This window comes from Ranitomeya imitator, chromosome 2 (genome assembly GCF_032444005.1).
Source record: "Ranitomeya imitator isolate aRanImi1 chromosome 2, aRanImi1.pri, whole genome shotgun sequence".
Classification (NCBI taxonomy): Eukaryota; Metazoa; Chordata; class Amphibia; order Anura; family Dendrobatidae; genus Ranitomeya; species Ranitomeya imitator.
Genome location: NC_091283.1, coordinates 160,695,850 through 160,711,555, shown reverse-complemented (window position 1 = coordinate 160,711,555; position 15,706 = coordinate 160,695,850). Strand labels below are relative to the sequence as shown.

At 43.2% G+C, this 15,706-nt stretch overlaps 1 protein-coding gene across 7 annotated transcripts in view; it reads left to right on the top strand.

Moving 5' to 3' along the window:
* The window catches only part of EXD3 (exonuclease 3'-5' domain containing 3), a 356,324-nt gene extending 342,023 nt beyond the window's left edge, over nucleotides 1-14,301 (top strand). For all 7 annotated transcript variants that reach the window (XM_069747665.1, XM_069747666.1, XM_069747671.1 and 4 more), the window contains one exon: nucleotides 13,119-14,301. In XM_069747665.1, the coding sequence (XP_069603766.1) occupies nucleotides 13,119-13,402 (284 nt within the window). In that variant the 3' untranslated portion in view covers nucleotides 13,403-14,301. The remainder of the gene's footprint in view (nucleotides 1-13,118) is intronic.
* The last annotated feature ends 1,405 nt before the right edge of the window (nucleotides 14,302-15,706 follow it).

Below are 15,706 nucleotides of genomic sequence, written 5' to 3'. Positions count from 1 at the left end.
TTTCTACTGCGTGGAGGCGGGCCCAGTGACGTTGCTCTTCAAGCTCCTGCCGAATTTCGTCAAAAAAATGATAATACCATTTACCAAAACTATATATATTTAGTTGTGAAGTGGTTCAGTGACATTTTCACACCAATTTTGAACTTTTGTCAAGAGCTGGTGAGTGCAGCCATTTTTTGTTCTTTCTTACTATTATTTATTAATTGTATTATTCTTACATTTGAATAAATAAAGTATATATGGATTCTAGACTCCCGATTCTTTAGAATCGGGCTGCCATCTAGTTAATAATAAAGGTTTATTTTAATTTTGATGAATCTCTTTCTTACTTTGGAAAAGTTTCAATAGTCAAAGTACAGATTAACTAGCTGTATGAAGTGCTATTAACTTACTGTACCTAGTGTGGATATTTTTTGAAATTGAGAAGTCTGATCTTACAGATAAAACATGTAATATGTCTCGTGCTCTTGCCCACCACTGGTCATTAGCTGCGTGGCACAGCTGGGTGGCACCCCCTTTGATGTGACTTGCAGCCGTCAATAGCAGGCACATTTGCAGAGCATGGCGTCCTGGCAGGACATGAAAGGGTGCTGGCAGATTACACCTGTCCCCAGGTTCTTTTCCTGGCTCTGTGCTGTTTATTCAGTCTACAGGTAAGTGTGAGAACACTGGGCGTTTGCCTGGTAGTGAAGGTGTGTCCTCCCTCTCTCCAGTTTCCCATCACCCCTTCCCTCCCTCTCTTTTCTCACCAGCTGAGGTGAAAACAGGCAATTTCCTTAAGGAATTGCTAGTACTCAGCATGAAAGTCAGATAGATAAGGCCTGCAATAAATCTCCAGGTCTGACCTTCACACCCTCCTACTGGGTTATGTGCTGTGGAGTAAAGGCCCCTTCACATTAAGCGACACTGCAGCGATACCGACAACGATCCGGATCGCTGCAGCGTCGCTGTTTGGTCGCTGGAGAGCTGTCACACAGACCGCTCTCCAGCGACCAACGATGTCGGTAACCAGGGTAAACATCGGGTAACTAAGCGCAGGGCCGCGCTTAGTAACCCGATGTTTACCCTGGTTACCATCCTAAAAGTAAAAAAAACAAACACTAGATACTTACCTACCGCTGTCTGTCCTCCAGCGCTGCGCTCTGCTTCTCTGCTCTCCTCCTGTACTGGCTGTGAGCCGGAAAGCAGAGCGGTGACGTCACCGATCTGCTTTCCGGCTCACAGCCAGTACAGGAGGAGTGCAGAGCACAGCGCTGGAGGACAGACAGCGGTAGGTAAGTATCTAGTGTTTGTTTTTTTTTACTCTTAGCATGGTAACCAGGGTAAACATCGGGTTACTAAGCGCGGCCCTGCGCTTAGTTACCCGATGTTTACCCTGGTTACCAGTGAAGACATCGCTGGATCGGTGTCACACACGCCGATCCAGCGATGTCAGCAGGAGTCCAGCGACGAAATAAAGTTCTGGACTTTATTCAGCGACCAACGATCTCCCAGCAGGGGCCTGATCGTTGGTCGCTGTCACACATAACGATTTCATTAACGATATCGTTGCTACGTCACAAATAGCAACGATATCTTTAACAATATCGTTATGTGTGAAGGTACCTTTAGATGAAAATGAAGCCTACAGTACACAGGTTAAAGGTACCTTAACACTAAACGATATCGCTAGCGATCCGTGACGTTGCAGCGTCCTCGCTAGCGATATCGTTCAGTTTGACACGCAGCAGCGATCAGAATCCTGCTGTGATGTCGTTGGTCGGGGCTAGAAGGCCAGAACTTTATTTGGTCGCTGGATCTCCCGCTGACTTCGCTGAATCGGCGTGTGTGACACCGATTCAGCGATGTCTTCGCTGGTAACCAGGGTAAACATCGGGTTAATAAGCGCAGGGCCGCACTTAGTAACCCGATGTTTACCCTGGTTACCATCCTAAAAGTAAAAAAAACAAACGCTTCATGCTTACCTTCCGCTGTCTGTCCTCGGCGCTGTGCTCACAGCCAGTACAGAGAAGCAGAGCGCCGAGGGACAGACAGCGGAAGGTAAGTATGAAGCGTTTGTTTTTTTTTACTTTTAGGATGGTAACCAGGGTAAACATCGGGTTACTAAGCGCGGCCCTGTGCTTAGTAACCCGATGTTTACCCTGGTTACCGGCATCGTTGGTCGCTGGATAGCTGTCTGTGTGACAGCTCTCCAGCGACCAAACAGCGACGCTGCAGCGATCCGGATCGTTGTCTGGATCGCTGCAGCGTCGTTTAGTGTGAAGGTACCTTAAGGAAAGGGCCATTGGTCTTCATGTAAATCGAATATTTAGTGGGTGAGCACTTTCTTATAAAGTGCATCTGCCAACCTGGATAAATAAATACCGCTTATATAATTGCTCTGATGCATCTACAACCCCTGGCAAAAATTATGGAATCACCGGCCTTGGAGGATGTTCATTTAGTTGTTTAATTTTGTAGAAAAAAACAGATCACAGACATGGCACAAAACTAAAGACATTTCATATGGCAACTTTCTGGCTTTAAGAAACACTAAAAGAAATCAAGAACAAAAAATGTGGTAGTCAGTAATGGTTACTTTTTTTTAACCAAGCATAGGGAAAAAATTATGGAATCACCATGTACATTTTCATACCCAAAAATAACACCTGCATCAAATTAGATCTGCTTGTTAGTCTGCATCTAAAAAGGAGTGATCACACCTCGGAGAGCTGTTGCACCAAGTGGACTGACATGAATCATGGCTCCAACACGAGAGATGTCAATTGAAACAAAGGAGAGGATTATCAAACTCTTAAAAGAGGGTAAATCATCACGCAATGTGGCAAAAGATGTTGGTTGTTCAGAGTCAGCTGTGTCTAAACTCTGGACCAAATACAAAGAACATGGGAAGGTTGTTAAAGGCCTGGTAGTGAGGCAAACATACTGGTAGACCAAGGAAGACCTTAAAGCATCAAGACCGGAAACTTAAAGCAATATGTCTCCAAAACAGGAAATGCACAACAAAACAAATGAGGAACGAATGGGTGGTAACTGGAGTCAACGTCTGTGACCGAACTGTAAAAAACCGCCTAAAGGAAATGGGATTTACATACAGAAAAGCTAAACGAAAGCCATCATTAACACCTAAACAGAAAAAAACAAGGTTACAATGGGCTAAGGAAAAGCAATCGTGGACTGTGGATGACTGGATGAGTCATATTCAGTGATGAATCGCGAATCTGCATTGGGCAAGGTGATGATGCTGGAACTTTTGTTGGGTGCCGTTCCAATGAGATTTATAAAGATGACTGCCTGAAGAGAACATGCAAATTTCCACAGTCATTGATGATATGGGGCTGCATGTCAGGTAAAGACACTGGGGAGATTGCTGTCATTACATCTTCAATAAATGCACAAGTTTATCTTGATATTTTGGACACTTTTCTTATCCCGTCAATTGAAAGGATGTTTGGGGATGAAGAAATCATTTTTCAAGATGATAATGCCTCCTGCCATAGAGCAAAAACTGTGAAAACATTCCTTGAAAAAGACACATACGGTCAATGTCATGGCCTGCAAATAGTCCGAATCTCAATCCAATTGAAAATCTTTAGTGGAAGTTGAAGGAAATGGTCGATGACAAGACTCCAACCTGCAAAGCTGATCTGGCAACAGCAATCAGAGAAAGTTGGAGCCAGATTGATGAAGAGTATGGTTTGACACTCATTATGTCCATGCCTCAGAGACTGCAAGCTGTTATAAAAGCCAGAGGTGGTGCAACAAAATACTAGTGATGTTTTGTGCAAATTGCCTCTTCTGAGAAAAAGAAGGTTGATTGTGACTTGTAGCATCGCTACTTCCAACAGGTGGCGCTATAGAGTTTAAGTCCTCTTTTTCTCTGAAGAGGCAATTTGCATATAGTGATGTTTTGGAGTGTTCTTTTGTTTGTTTGTTTGTTTGTTTGTTTTACATGATTCCATAATTTTTTCCTCAGAATTGAGTGATTCCATAATTTTTCCCCTATGCTTGGTTAAAAAAAGTAACCATAAAACCAGAAAGTTGCCATTTGAAATGACTTTAGTTTTGTGCCATGTCTGTGATCTGCCTTTTTTCTACAAAATTAAACAACTGAATGAACATCCTCCAAGGCCAGTGATTCCATAATTTGTGCCAGGGGTTGTATAATAGAAAGACAAAGCTGCTTTAAAGATTATATCTGCATGATAAAAAAAAAATCTTTTACTGTTTTGTGTGTACAGCTCCTACACAGGGCTATGTGTCTCCATGGTAGCAGACTACAAATAAGCACTAGATGTAGTCTGATCAGCAGGATCAGACTACATCTAGTGCTTATTTGTAGTCTGCTACCATGGAGAGCAGCTTCCCTAAGTCACTCTCCTCTTCTAATACCCGTTTGACATCATGAAGGAGTATACAAATAATGAAAATGGGAAAGAAAGAAAGCACTATAAGGTCTTAACTGGAAACAAAAAGGTGGCAAGGAAAAGGATCCACTCACCTTATATAGTTGCTACAGAGCAACTTGTACCTGGCATGAAATAGATATCAGCTGCTGCAAGGACATCGGTCACTAGAAGGACCAAACAGTGCGAAACGATCAGGATGGAAATGTCACTCCTGTGCTTCTGCTGATTAATCCACAATGGTTTCCAATGGATAAAAATAATTAATAAAACAGTTAATACTATAAATTTTGATCTAGAAATACCCTTTCAAGCAGTAGAAAAAAAGAGACATATTTATTAGAAAAAAATGACAGGTTGATCAATTATCACAAAAAATCAAGGTGGAGATATTGTGTTAAATATATTATATTCTGCTTGAAAGGGTATTTCTAGTGCAAACTTTATAGTATTAATTGTGTCTAGCATCTGACAACGTTGTGGTATTGTCCTGTTTGCAGCTAATACCCTCCTCTTTTATTAATTGCACTTGCGCCTGCCTATAGATTTAAATTGTGCAATTAATAAAACAGGTTTACAGGGTCAACGCGTTTCGAGATCGCTCAGGACCTCTTCATCAGGACAGAAATCATCATGAAGGAGTGGAGTAACCTTTGACTGCAGGATCTGTAACCACATAGACACATTGTTCTGCATAAGAGCTGTAGAAAGAACATAGAAACATATTTAGTTTAGCAATAATTGTATATGGCATGCAGATTTTAACCTGTTGTGATGAGTGGAGCCCCAGGTCTAGGCACCTCTTGTCTCCTACCCTCTAAGGCCGGCGTCACACTTGCGAGTTTTACGGACGTAAGAGCGCAGAAACTACGTCCGTAAAACTCGCAAAAAATACGGCACAATTATTCTCTATGCCCCTGCTCCTATCTGCCGTATTTTACTGATCAGTATTATACGGCTTTCTACGGCCGTACAAAATCGCAGCATGCTGCGTTTGTCACCGTACTGCGCAAGAAATACGCCAATGAAAGTCTATGGAAGCGTGAAAAATACGGATTACACACGGACAAGCAGTGTGACTTGCGAGAAATACGCAGCGCTGTTAGAGAGAAAAGCCGGTAATTCAGTGCGGTGTACAGTAAAATCACACTGACAGCTTACAGTCCAATAGGTAGAATAAATGTGTACACATAGAATAGGTATATACAGTGGGGCAAAAAAGTATTTAGTCAGTCAGCAATAGTGCAAGTTCCACCACTTAAAAAGATGAGAGGCGTCTGTAATTTACATCATAGGTAGACCTCAACTATGGGAGACAAACTGAGAAAAAAAAATCCAGAAAATCACATTGTCTGTTTTATTAACATTTTATTTGCATATTATGGTGGAAAATAAGTATTTGGTCAGAAACAAAATTTCATCTCAATACTTTGTAATATATCCTTTGGTGGCAATGACAGAGGTCAAACATTTTCTGTAAGTCTTCACAAGGTTGCCACACACTGTTGTTGGTATGTTGGCCCATTCCTCCATGCAGATCTCCTCTAGAGCAGTGATGTTTTTGGCTTTTCGCTTGGCAACACGGACTTTCAACTCCCTCCAAAGGTTTTATATAGGGTTGAGATCTGGAGACTGGCTAGGCCACTCCAGGACCTTGAAATGCTTCTTACGAAGCCACTCCTTCGTTGCCCTGGAGGTGTGCTTTGGATCATTGTCATGTTGAAAGACCCAGCCACGTTTCATCTTCAATGCCCTTGCTGATGGAAGGAGGTTTGCACTCAAAATCTCACGATACATGGCCCCATTCATTCTTTCATGTACCCGGATCAGTCGTCCTGGCCCCTTTGCAGAGAAACAGCCCCAAAGCATGATGTTTCCACCACCATGCTTTACAGTAGGTATGGTGTTTGATGGATGCAACTCAGTATTCTTTTTCCTCCAAACACGACAAGTTGTGTTTCTACCAAACAGTTCCAGTTTGGTTTCATCAGACCATAGGACATTCTCCCAAAACTCCTCTGGATCATCCAAATGCTCTCTAGCAAACTTCAGACGGGCCCGGACATGTACTGGCTTAAGCAGTGGGACACGTCTGGCACTGCAGGATCTGAGTCCATGGTGGCGTAGTGTGTTACTTATGGTAGGCCTTGTTACATTGGTCCCAGCTCTCTGCAGTTCATTCACTAGGTCCCCCCGCGTGGTTCTGGGATTTTTGCTCACAATTCTTGTGATCATTCTGACCCCACGGGGTGGGATTTTGCGTGGAGCCCCAGATCGAGGGAGATTATCAGTGGTCTTGTATGTCTTCCATTTTCTAATTATTGCTCCCACTGTTGATTTCTTCACTCCAAGCTGGTTGGCTATTGCAGATTCAGTCTTCCCAGCCTGGTGCAGGGCTACAATTTTGTTTCTGGTGTCCTTTGACAGCTCTTTGGTCTTCACCATAGTGGAGTTTGGAGTCAGACTGTTTGAGGGTGTGCACAGGTGTCTTTTTATACTGATAACAAGTTTAAACAGGTGCCATTGCTACAGGTAATGAGTGGAGGAAAGAGGAGACTCTTAAAGAAGAAGGTACAGGTCTGTGGAAGCCAGAAATCTTGATTGTTTGTTTCTGACCAAATACTTATTTTCCACCATAATATGCAAATAAAATGTTAAAAAAAGACAATGTGATTTTCTGGATTTTTTTTTCTCAGTTTGTCTCCCATAGTTGAGGTCTACCTATGATGTAAATTACAGACGCCTCTCATCTTTTTAAGTGGTGGAACTTGCACTATTGCTGACTGACTAAATACTTTTTTGCCCCACTGTATATATATATATATATATATCAGTGAGACACATATATGTATATATATTATTATTTATTCCAGCGCTATACAGCTTGAAAGCCGGTAATTCAATTACCGGCTTTTTCTTTCTCCTTCCTAAAACCCGACATGATTTGAGACATGGTTTACATACAGTAAACCATGTCTTCTCTCCATTTTTTTTGCAGATTCCACACTACTAATGTCAGTAGTGTGTATCTGCAAAATTTGGCCGTTCTAGCTCTTAAAATAAAGGGTTAAATGGCGGAAAAAATTGGCGTGGGCTCCCGCGCAATTTTCTCCGCCAGAGTAGTAAAGCCAGTGACTGAGGGCAGATATTAATAGCCTGGAGAGGGTCCATGGTTATTGGCCCCCCCCTGGCTAAAAATATCTGCCCCCAGCCACCCCAGAAAAGGCACATCTGGAAGATGCGCCTATTCTGGCACTTGGCCACTCTCTTCCCATTCCCTGTAGCGGTGGGATATGGGGTAATGAAGGGTTAATGCCACCTTGCTATTGTAAGGTGACATTAAGCCTAATTAATAATGGAGAGTCCAATAACGTCCAACGATGTAAATCCTTCTGAAGGGGTTAAAAGCTCCCAGGCTTTCTAGGAAAGTTCCCACGATCTATGAACATCCAGCAGAGGGCGCCTCACCGCAAATGAAGCTAAATATAGCTCATTGATCTATATTTAGCCTCATTCCCCAGGGTTTTGCAGCGAGGAGAAGCCTGCATTAGCAAAGCTCCTTGCTGCAAAATGTTTTAACCCCTTCAGAAGGATTTACATCGTTGGACGTTACAGATCTGCGGAGGGTAAGTATATTGTTGGTTTATTATGTTTTTTCTTTCACAGAACGAGGGTCTTCAGTGACTGGATTGGGCGTAGAATAAAATACTCCAACAACCATTGTTTTTATTTCATTAAAATAATTTTAAATAATGTGTTTGTGTTTTATTTAACCCTTTACTACAATTGGATTAATAATGGATAGGTGTCATAATTGACGCCTCTCCATTATTAATTAGGCTTAATGTCACCTTACAATAGCAAGGTGGCATTAACCCTTCATTACCCCATATCCCACCGCTACACGGGAATGGGAAGAGAGTGGCCAAGTGCCAGAATAGGCGCATCTTCCAGATGTGCCTTTTCTGGGGTGGCTGGGGGCAGATATTTTTAGCCGGGGGGGCCAATAACCATGGACCCTCTCCAGGCTATTAATATCTGCCCTCAGTCACTGGCTTTACTACTCTGGCGGAGAAAATTGCGCGGGAGCCCACGCCAATTTTTTCCGCCATTTAACCCTTTATTTTAAGAGCTAGAACGGCCAAATTTTGCAGATACACACTACTGACATTAGTAGTGTGGAATCTGCAAAAAAATTGGAGAGAAGACATGGTTTACTGTATGTAAACCATGTCTCAAATCATGTCGGGTTTTAGGAAGGAGAAAGAAAAAGCCGGTAATTGAATTACCGGCTTTCAAGCTGTATAGCGCTGGAAAAAATATTAATATATATACATATATGTGTCTAATGACATATATATATATATATATATATATATATATATACAGTATATATATATTTTTTTTTCTTTTTGGGACACATGGATCATTTCTATAGCGGTATGTTGGTTTTGCAAGCCTGCGAGAAAACCACGCAGTACGGATGCCATACGGATTACATACGGAGGATGCCATGCGCAAAAAACGCTGACACACCCTGCCTACGGAGGAGCTACGGACCACTATTTTCGGGACTTTTCAGCGTATTACGGCCGTAATATACGGACCGTATTGTTTTACGCTGTGTGTGACGCCGGCCTCATTCAATGTGGAACTGGAGGTGGGTTTAAATCCTTTTTTTTACATTTCCATGGAGAACCCTCAGACATGTCTGTGTAGGCCGATAACTGTCCGCATACATCCACACCCTAGAAGCTGGAGACATGACCTCGTTCTTGATGAAGCTTTGGTTAATGTCACACCAGACTTTATCTATATTGCAGCATGGAGGGAGGAAATCTCTGGGATTTACATACCTTGATAAGGTCTTTTTGAAATCAGTTCTGGAAGAGAAAAAAACAACAACTCTTGTAAATAGATTTGTAATTGTCAGGCAATTAATCTGCTCTAATTGCCAACGTGACAGCTTGCCCATGACGACCTACAGGATCAATGTACAGTTATATCAAGTAATGGCCTATCTAGCTATTCCCTAATGATGATAGCCCACATGAGAAAGCTTGTGCTGACACATTGCTGCCACAACTGGGGCCTGTATTCTGCTCCTGTGATTGAGTTATCCATGCAGGACCTTACAATCACAAGTGTTCACTAATATCAGACCAGGGAATCGCTCCTCATGGACTACTTTTATTAGGCCACGTGCACACCATGAGTCTTGCATTTTTCACCCGCTCATGATTTGGGCTTGCAAATACTGATCTAAAATGCTGACCAAATACTGAACATGTGAACGTGGCCTTAGTGAGTAGTCCGTCTCCCCTCCCCATAACATCTTCAATATATTTTAAACTACAATGTAGTGAAAAGACATTGTTCTGGTGGACCAGGGTGCTAGGTGGGGGGTTGTCAATCTAAAGCCCTCATTCAGCTTCTGCTTTGATGTAATTTATCTTTTGAAGTCCAGTGATGAAACGGTGCAAGAGAGATCCTCAGCTCCTCAGGCATCCTGCACCCATACTACACTCCACCGATCACTCCATCACGTCTTGGAATATTTTCTTCATAGTTTTTTTTTTCCATTTTATGCATTGATCAAAGTTTCCTGATTTGCTTTTACTTTCCTGCAACTTTTACCATTTACTTTCATCAGAGCTGGACTGTTGTGTGCGATGCTTTGTGGGAAATGTCAAAGGTGCAATCATTTCCGAATTCAGTGCAGTCGTGTTAAAAGTTGTTCAGTTTATGCCATCCCGTTGGTCTCAAGGTTTTGGAGCAGTGTCTTGAGCAGTGTCTTGTGGGACATCCATTGAGTAACCTGTAATGGGCCCAAACACAGAAAATCCTAATCCATCCAATGGGCAACTGACCTGTACCCCTCTCCGAATAGCTATATTGCTTCCCGAATATCTGCATCGGGAACCCAGATACCTGGAGCGCTTCTGATAATCAGGTGTCCGGCTTCGCAGCTGCATGTGTCGTGGCACATGCATGGAGAGCTTATTTGTTGTGACTGTCACACAGCGGCGACACATGCAGCTGCGGCGCCGGCCACCTAATTATCGGGAGCGCTCCAGGTAACCGGGGCAGCTATTCGGGAAACGCTATAGCTATTCGGATAAGCACTTATCCACAGCTATTCGATCAGCCCTAGTGGTATGCACAGGGTGCAGCCATCACCTGAACAGCAAGGTGTCCAGTAAATGGATCCAGACCTGTTAAATTCAGTCCCATTGCCAAAAAGCCTGTTCTGGCTGATTTCTTGAATGCTAAATTGTTGTTTACCTTGGATTTAGAGAGACCCAAAATGCAAAATCGGTACCGACTACGACTACCCCTCTGTTACTTGCAGTAGTTGCACTCTGTATAGACCGTGCCTTTGCTGCTAAACCATCCAACCTCTGCGGGCGCAAAAGTACCAGTATTATTAATTATTCAAAGCAGTCGGGGAACATTTTAGATTTTGCTTAAGAACTCAGTAGCCTAAAATGTATACCTCTGACCGATGGTCCCCCTCTGGCAACCGCGTCCTCTATAGCTGCAATCATTTTTCCCCGTTCTTATGATTTTCTAAACGTTAGTTGACTTCACCCCCTCCCTCCTTGTCTGGAAATTCACGTTTCCCCTTGTGACCCGCTCTTCATTTGTATTTCTGAGGAAATCTATTAAATTCTACACACTTGTTACAATGTATCTTTTATTGTATCAGTCTCCCAGAAAAGCAGGAAGGAAAAAATAAAAAATTCCCCTGCTATCTTGTCCTGGTGACGTTGCCACCAAGCTCGCAGGGCTCCGTCCTTCTACTGAGATGCCTTGAAGGAGGAAAAAGGAGGAGGGGGGAGAAAAGCCGAAATACCAAGCATTCCTTGAAGTGTGCAAAAGGTCGGGACACAATGGGCAGTCCGAACAATGCCTCATATTTTCTACTCTTGGCTCCTTTCCCAAAGTTTTTCTTACTAATGGGAAAGTGAAGGAGGGGAGGACGAGCGACTGTAACTTATGTTACAGTGGAGGTGAGAAGTAAGAATCTTCAGCTATATTGTCTCCAGTGACGTGAAACGTGGCCTGACTTTTTGGGTTATTTTTTCTGTTGACGTCACAAGACGCAGTTTTGAATTTTGCTAAAGGACCTCTAACCATTTACCTTAGGCCCCTGACTCTCACCCTAAGCAGAGGCTTTTCTCTTACATGGGGCAGTAGATACAACGTGCTGCCCTCACTCTGTATCTCTACACATCGGCGCAAAGCAACTTGTTGGTTCCCCCATTGATACCCAGCACCTGATGGCCTTTCTCTGCCCTAAGTCAGATCACCAAAATGGGTACATAGGGGACTTACACCATACACAGGTCAGTTTGACCCCAAGTGTCCTGGTGTTTTTCAAGGGCACAGACATCGGGACGATGGTAACTTGTCATAGACTTAGTATTTCCCAGTTTCCTGACGAAGAGGGGAGATTTCCATTGGTCAAGTAAGGCTATGTTCACATGTCCAGTAGTCTATTAAAACAGATCCTTCAGCATTTCTTCTTAAAAAAAAAACTGATTACAACTGGATCATTTTTATTTATTTTTTTACATTGAAGTCTATGGAAAACAAATCCTTTAAATGGCCATCATTTTTTCTTTCATTTGAAAAGGATTCATTTTTTGCTCTCTAGATCCAATGGAAGAAAACCTATGGCTAATTAAGGTTAGGCTTCATGATAAAAGCGCTTACCCTCACTAATACATTGTAGCAAACCCTCTTGGCTGAAGAGAAACTGCTGCTCATCCAGGATTGACCAGCCTGAATGCGATTATAACAAACTCTGAACTGCAAGAAGTTTTAGGGCGGGTTCAGCCGTGGTGCTGTTAACCTGATGGCTTTTTCATGCAGAATTCTTTTTTTTTTTTGTAGCCTAATAACCAGAGAACATGTTTTCCCTAGTTTATGTAAACCGAGTTGGAGAAATCCCATTCACATGCCTTGGATGCCGATTGTTAGCACAGTGGAATTGTCGCCCAAATCATCATCACCGGGGGCTTCAGTCTGTTCAGGTTATTAGTTTTGATTTGTAACCGAGAATGTTTCCATTCACTGACTGCAAGCCTAGTTCTTGGTAGTAGAGCCACCGAGCGTAGTATTAAGTATCAGAAGACCTTAGTGTACATTATAGGGATGATAAATGTATGATCGCCTGATCTATCCAGAGGTGCTTGGTGAGTATGTGCAGCCACCCCCACTGATATAAACAGTGAATGGAGCAGTTGATAAATGTTGATTTTGGAGGACTGATGAATGTAATTTATGGAACACCCCTTTAAGGATCCTTTATACAAAACCAGAAATAATTTACCATGGTGATTTCCAAGGTTCAGGGCTCAGGAGGTTTCCATTCTGCCCCTTGTGCATTTTTATTACATTTTCCTTCCGGACTCCCTCCAGCGTGTAGCGAGGGTCCCTGTTGCATTTGGCGCGTGTCTCTCTCGTTCAGAACTGGACACGTAACTAGTCCCATATGGGGGACTAAAGCCTAATTATTTAGACATGTCCTCAATAAGCAGTAGACGTTGGAGGAGGTATTTTGTGTCCAGTCTGCGTATAGAAGGGGCTTGAAGCACTGTTCTGCACTCGCGGGTTGTAGTCACAGCTGCCATATTGGTTCTCATCCAGCTCCCCCTGTATTGTTTGGGGTTCTTGGTGTTACAATTTTTGTTTTATTATCCACAGATCCCCCACATGCCAGCCAGCCAGAGCGGGTGTGCGAAAATGTGCGATGGATGGAGGAAATGGGCATCTCCTCGGAATCTCTGCTCCTTGCCAATGGTGCCCCCCTCCAGCTGGACACTCTACCCCCAGGACTCTTGGACAAGGTTCCCCTGTTCTTCTGTTGCAGTCAATGTGGCAAAATCTTCTGGGAAGGATCACACTTTGGACGGGTGGTCTCACAGTTCAAGGAAGTGCTGCAAGGCAATGGGGAGTGTATTTACCAGTCTGCCAACCAGGCTGTCTGAAAGGGGCAATTGGGGGGACCAGATTGGATCAGGCGTTTCTTTTAAGTTCTGCCAGAACGGCATGCTTACATAAGCAAACGGTTGTAACACTCCCAATTCTTATTTTTCTCATTTTTAATGATTGGGTGATGGTCCTGAAAGACGGAAAATTCCACAACATTCAGGGTTTTGGGGGGCTTTTTTTTTTCTGATGGACATTTACATTTGTGTTAGGCTACTTTCACACATCACGTTTTTTGAATCAGGCACAATCCGACGAATGTTGGAAAAAACGGATCTGGCGCAGATTGTGAAAAATTGATGCGACGGATCCGTTTTTTTGACCGATCCGACTAGGATATCCAGATAATTGGATTAAAGAAAATTTGGAGCAAGCTCAGTTTAAAAAAACAGAATCCAGCGCCGGAACCCGTCATTTTCCGGATGATCTGGCACGTTCCAGGTCCCATTGGTTTCCATTCTAGCAAACAGCCGGAAGTGACAAAAAATATTGCTATGGACGGTTTTTCCAGAAACCGGAAACGGCAGATTTGCCGGATCCGGCGAAAACCGGACGAAACGCAATGTCATCCGACGCAATCCGGCACTAATACAAGTCAATGGGAAAAAAATTTGAAATTTAGCCGGATTGAGCCTGACAGCGAAAACCTGATGTGTGAAAGTAGCCTTAATGATAGCAACCAAACAAGCGTCAGTTATTGATTTCTAGAAAATGGATGTGGCATCTGATTGATCTGTACGTGCAGTACCGCCGTCTCACTTTGTTTTTATTTCTTTTTAGATGTGATTTTTTTGTTTGTTTTTAATTACCTGTTTTAGCGTTTTGCAATCTTGCACCAATGTTCATTCTAATTCTTTTTTTTTTTTTGCATATAAATAAAATAATAAGCAAAAATGAACCTTTATTCCTTTTAAAGTCCCGGAGGATGTGAGAAGCTGAAGACTTTTGTCGCAGCGGTGACGACGCTGCACTTGTGAGTAGAGGACGGGGGTGTCGGGCGCCAGATTATATCTTCAAGCCTTACTGACAGTTATCAAAACTGTATGACAGAAAACTCGTCTTGTTATCCATAACAACCATCAGATGACATTTCTTCGCTATGGCGACCAAATGGTTTTCATACATTGTGAAAGGAGGAAACGGACGGGCCCACATGACCCCTCATGTCCCAAAAATCTAGTGTAGGTTGCATGCAATTTCACTTGTGATAAAGGTGGCATAGAGTGGGAAAAGGCTGGTTACGGCCAAAGGTGGGCTTCAGGTGCTTGAATGACTTGCTGTGCACCCCTCCGTGTCATATCAGGAGCCCCAACCTGAAGATGACCACCAATCTTATCCATATTATTATCCTATACTTTATGAAAGCTAATTTCTTGTTTAGTAAAATTATCAGAAACTTTCGGGTACTTTGTGTATTACGGTCTGTGAATGGAAACAGTCATTGATTACCGTACATTCATATAACAAGAACCTCCCTGGAAAATAATATTGCCGCCTCACCAGCGCGACTGGTTCAGGATACTGCAGGATTTCTTTTCCTTACACAAACAAGGCCATCTTGAGTCCTGATGGAGACAACCTGCCCGGGCCGACGTTCTCTGCCGATTGTGAAAATGTAGCTGTGCACGGGTGGTGAGTGGGATGAGAGCGTCTTCCCGAGGCTTGGATGGCCTGAGACGGTCCTCCTACAGATGTGTCTTTATGGGTGCACTGTGGCATCCGTCATCACCCACAGGCACCTAAAATATCTCGCGTGTTATAGGGGTTTTATTTTTTGCAGGATTTCTTTGTATGGACCAGCACTGCGGGAAACAGGTATACTGACAAAACCCAGTCCTCACAGAGGACACAATTGCACTTTTCGGCTTCCTTCGGGGGAATTTGCCACATGGCATATGGTAAATGGGTGCTGCAAAGCACAATGTGTAAGTAAGAGGTAACCTGTTATTTGTAAGGGGGTCTTCTCATTATCGTCGGGAACCCACCATTCCTCCTTCTCCCGGTGTGGGGTTGCACTGCAGTATAAGTGTTAGTACAGGGCAGAATTGTTCTTTCATTTGAATGATGGCAGTATTCTATTACTGGGGACACTATTGCTAATATCGGCAGCGCAGATCAGTGCATGCACATCCTTGCAGACACTTGTCCCAGAAGCTTGCCATCAGTTCTTGTTATTTCCTAGCAGCCCTGCTCTCCGCCTCTTTCTCTCTGAGCCTTTTGTACCAGACTCTGCTGGGAAGAAATCCTGTCCCTGTTCCCACGCTCCAACACATTTTAATGAATCAACGTCAGGCCACTCCCTC